Consider the following 5,000-nt stretch of genomic DNA (forward strand, 5'->3'; position numbering starts at 1 on the left):
ACATGTATGCATCCTTGAAGGTAAGAGCTCATTAAAAAGTCACTGAATGACCTGCAATTTTAATGAGAAAAGGAAGACCTGAAAACACCCAAGGTGTTTTTAACCCGAAACATGTATTATTAAAGTGCATGCTACTATGACGAAATTCTCATCTTTCCTAGTATCTAAGCCATTTTGCAGTTTGTACGAGAAGAAGATTGCTGTTTACTATTTTCAAATCTCTCTTTTTGTTCAAGAGATATTCAAGTTTTTTAGACATGCAAATTAGCCTAGTGATGATGTCACAAACTCAACCGACTTTTGATCAACTATGATAAAAAGAGATATCTCAGCCGATTTGTCCGAGAAATGCTTGATTCTTTGCAGTAAGATTCTAGTAGATGTTCTCCACGATATGCGCATACCAGTCTTGCTACCATGGCAACACACTGGGTTCCAGACCTCCCTGATTTTAAAGGCTTTGCTGGCCACTTTTGGCGTTTTATTTTGATATTTGCCAATGGCACCTCATCTACATGATCCTGCAAGCATATAAATATGTTAGGTCGACTTTGTGGCCTTGTTCAATGTTTTTCTAGGTTAAGATCACTAAGTATTGAAATCAGGTTGGAGGGAACTGGAAAAGAGTGAGTTGCCATGGGAACCAATTTCTTTATGTGTTGCCTGTAGAACTATTGGCCTACCAAGTTTCAATGGTCTCTGCTGCAAATTGACCGAGATAGCTCTATTTGTATACTTGATGCTACATTGGGTTGAGTGAATGATGTCATCAGTCCTCTCGTTTGCATATTTTACACATTTTTCAAACTTAATTATCTCCGGAACCAATGCAGATATTTCCAAACGGTAAACGGCGTTTTTTAATCTTTCCTGGAAATTCAAGGGATAAAAATTTGATCATAGTAGCACTTTCAGTAAAAACCAGTAACCCTAATTTGCTTATACCTCCTTCAGTTTGAGTTCAAACTGAGCAGTATTCAACATCAGCCCAAACACTGTTTTTGGGTCATATCCACAAGCAGTCACCATCTCCCTCAGAATTCGACACCTCTTCTGCACCTCAAACACTACCAAATGAAACAAAACAAGAGCTGGGCTGCAATGAAAATGTCTGACTTTTTTAATACGCTGGTGTAAAGGTGACTTTATGTACTGCACAAAGTCACCTTCCAGTCATGATCACAAAATAATTGTTTTATTTTGTCCCACATTGCCTGTTAACATCACAAAATGAAGATTGAACACAATTATTTTAACAGCAGCTCTCAGAATATCCATTGACAAATTCTCTTCTCTATTCTGGATTTTACAGGATTTTGGTGATTTATTCAGTTAATGTAAACAAGTAATAGTTCTAGTTTTTGTTTGAACAAGCTACATCATCAGACACTTATTGAACTTTTATAGTCGTTTTCTGCAAACGGATTTCACGTTGTCACGGCCAGAAGCTCAGATATGTCTAGAAATGTCACAAAGTGTCTACTTGCTCTTCCACCCAACATTAATACCACTCCCTTAAATTATAGGAATGGTAATGAATTTATATAGCGCATTTTCTATTTACATATTGCAATCTAAAAGCAAGGGATCTATGGATGAGATCAGACATCAGCATATACACGCACCGCTGGCAGCCGCTATCAGTTCATTAGCAATCTCACCCAGTACATGGATGAATGAAATGAGGCCTGACCACAACACCAGGAGCTCCATGCCCTACACTCTTTACGAATAGTGTGTGGGTTCTTTTACGTTCCACTGGGTTGTGAACGGTAAAGGGTTGTGAGAGGGGGCCTACGGTTTCTCTTCTAACCATTTGCGGATGTAACTACAAAGGAAGCACTTTCTCCTCAGTTATTTTAAGACCCTGAGTATTGGTCACGGCCTGAGTGTTGGTGGTCCGGCCGGAGTCAAACTCACAACCTCCAGTATGGCACCCCGATGCTCAACCAACTGAGCCACTGGTGCGTGGTGGAATACAGGCCCCAGTTGTTCAAAAGGTGGATAAAACACTATCCAGTGGATAAGAGTCATAGTGAAACCAATTATTGCTCTATCCAAAGGATAGTGATTTATCCAGTGGATAGCACTATGCACCTTTAGAATTACAACTGGGGCCAGACAATTAATGCAACAAAGTGGCCCGTAAACTTTGCTCCTCAAGTCACGATAGACAGCTGCCTTTCCCTAACCTACAAAACAAGCTTACCCTAACACTTACATGTACCTTAGAATTGAAATTTGGTAGCAAAGGCTCACAAATAATGGGATACTAATGTATTGGATATCAAAATCATTGTACATGCATCTAATTACTTGAATTTCTGGACACACTGTAAGTGCAAGGGCCAGAGATGGGTATTCAAAGCAGGAGCAACAAAATGGGTTGGTGGTCACATGACTTACTTTCACAGTTATGCAGCATAAGCCATCTGAGAGTGACATTACAGTCTCTGATGCAATTCATGAGTTTTGGAATGTGATCCAGTACATATTCACCCACAAGGACACCTTCTTTGAGATAATTTAATACCTAAAAGTACACATACATCAACAGGGCCAGAGGTAAAAAATTGTTGGAATTAACATGATGGTGCAATGTTTCATGGTTACAAAATGTATTACTTTGTCTGGCTGTATAACCAAAAAGTCAAGATCTGACTCTGAGTTGTCATTATCTTTCATGTGATCTTCTAATTGGTAAGCAAATTAATAGTGAAACTTCTTAAAGCTGATGAAGCCTTATTAAACCTGGTTCTCATTCTCAAATCTATACTACCCATTCTTATCAATATTACAATATTGATTGTATTTATGGAATTTACTCCTTTTTAAAGTTTTTGTGTTCACAGCTGAGGTTTTCCCTATACTAAAATGGCCATTATTTTGTAGATTTAACCAGATGATTTTACATTACAATGTACGTATTAACTGTATTAAGGGCGTAAGGGTTTACATAGAAGCAACTACCAAACACTAGACCAAGCAGACTAGAGTAACACCAACAAAGGATATTTAACAACTATTCACCAAAGTGGATGTGGCTAGTGGTGGATATTTACCGAGCCGTGAAGCGGCGAGGTAAATATCCATCACTAGCCACCGACACTGAGGTGAATAGTTGTTTTAGTATATATTCAAACAGTGAAATATAGCACAAAAAGATGATTTGAACTCATTTATTCCTGCAAAGATTACAACATTTTCAGGCCCAAATTCTGCGTGAATTGCCCGGAGGTGAATAGTTAACAATTATTCCATAAGCGCGTTGGATATGAGATGGTAAATAGCCAACAAGGCCCGTAGCGCGGAGTTGGCTATTACCAGTCTCATATCCAACAAGCGCAAATGGAATAATTGTTTTATTAAATTCCTTCAACTCCAAAAATTTGGAAGTACGAAATACGAGCGGAAAAAGCGAGCAAATCCGAGCGAAATCGAAAAAAACTTGATGAGAACTGATGCGATGTTGTGTAATACCTTGCTGTCAGACAGACACAGGCTCATCACAAAAACATTTCTTGCCTTTTCGCGAACTTCTAAACGTCGGAATTGATCCAAACTTTCCACAAAAAAAAGTTTTTTTTTCTCCTTTTTGGCTTTATTCAAAGAGAAATTTGGCATTCCGACGAAAACATTTTTAGTTTAGCAACGCTTAACGCAATCATTTACCATATAAGGTCAAACCAAGGTATATGAGCTGATAACCGAGATTGAGTGAACCAATCAGAGCTCGCAAAATGCATTATCCAAGGTTGAGAATTTAATAACAAAGGATATCCGGAGTTTCAGTAGCCAATCAGCGCGCGTTCAACACTATCCACTGTTTTAGTATATACTAAAAATAATATCTTATCACTGGATATAAGGACAACATACACGTATACATTTAACTGTAAACAAATAATGGTGTTTTCATGTACATATATGTAATATGCAACATCAATAGTTTAAGAACTTTGAACTGGAAATGGGCAAGACATGGTAAAGGCAACACATAGCTGTAGCCTTCCACTATGTCCTAAAAAGAAAACCTCCTTTTTGGATTACTAAAAGTCGAAACCCTTATAGTCTATGCCAGTGACTTTCATACTGCACATGGTGAAAAATGCTAAGTATAACTTATTCCATGACCAAGATGATGTTCATTTGACAAATAATTTCCACAACTATGTAACTTAACAACTGTTAGGGTTTCATCTAAAATTCATTTAGGCCACCTACTCCAATCACACTTGAAGCACATTCCAGGTGGTGAGTGGGCTGGATTGCATGACTGGGGTGGGTGGCCTATTTTGATTAGCTTCCAGCACTGTTTTTAGTTATTGTTTACCTCAGCATTTAGACTTTTCACTTTCATATTGAATCTAGTTCCCTGAAACATCAATGCTGAACATCAATACTGAACTGTTACAGTTGCACGGCAATGAGGCACTGGAGGTGGGAAACAAAATGCCTTCTCAACAAGAAAATAGTTTTAAAAAAGCCACTACAAAGTCATAATATATTATTACAATATGCAATTTAGACAATATTATATTGACCAAAAAAGGACTCAACCATTTAGTAATAATATGCTAAAAGCTATGTGACCTTTACTCGTATGGCATTGTTTAACAAAGAAAGAATTGATGGTAATTTTGTATATTCAATTACATTTTTAAATTACAGTCAAGCTATGTCATGCATGACCACTATTCACAAGACTGAAATGAACATTTGAATTCCTCTTTGGAGCTTCCGAGATTTGAATGGACTGTTCAAGATTTTTCTGAACAATAATTCATCAAATGCTTGAAATAGTTTTCACTTTTCAAACACTGTTTATGTTAAAATACATGTAAAATGAAAGTTCATAGCTTATAACTATAGAGTGTTTTCACTCACACAGAACAAAACAAAATGTCTGCATGATAATAGAGCTCAATTTCTGGCCACTAACATGGCCACCGTTCTATTGTTTAGGTACATACACCAACATGGTCTCTGTGACATCACAT

The 5,000-nt window shown here is 37.4% G+C and overlaps 1 protein-coding gene across 1 annotated transcript in view; it reads right to left on the reverse strand.

The window, feature by feature from the left end:
• LOC138045898 (WASH complex subunit 5-like) overlaps positions 1-5,000 on the reverse strand; it is a 47,366-nt gene that overhangs the window by 21,953 nt on the left and 20,413 nt on the right. The window contains exons 9-11 of the mRNA XM_068892531.1: positions 4,334-4,375; positions 2,407-2,533; positions 946-1,067 (exon numbers count right to left, since the gene is read on the reverse strand). Of these exons, the coding sequence (XP_068748632.1) occupies positions 946-1,067; positions 2,407-2,533; positions 4,334-4,375 (291 nt within the window). The remainder of the gene's footprint in view (positions 1-945; positions 1,068-2,406; positions 2,534-4,333; positions 4,376-5,000) is intronic.

The sequence above is a fragment of the Montipora capricornis genome, chromosome 4, assembly GCF_036669925.1.
Source record: "Montipora capricornis isolate CH-2021 chromosome 4, ASM3666992v2, whole genome shotgun sequence".
Lineage (NCBI taxonomy): Eukaryota > Metazoa > Cnidaria > Anthozoa > Scleractinia > Acroporidae > Montipora > Montipora capricornis.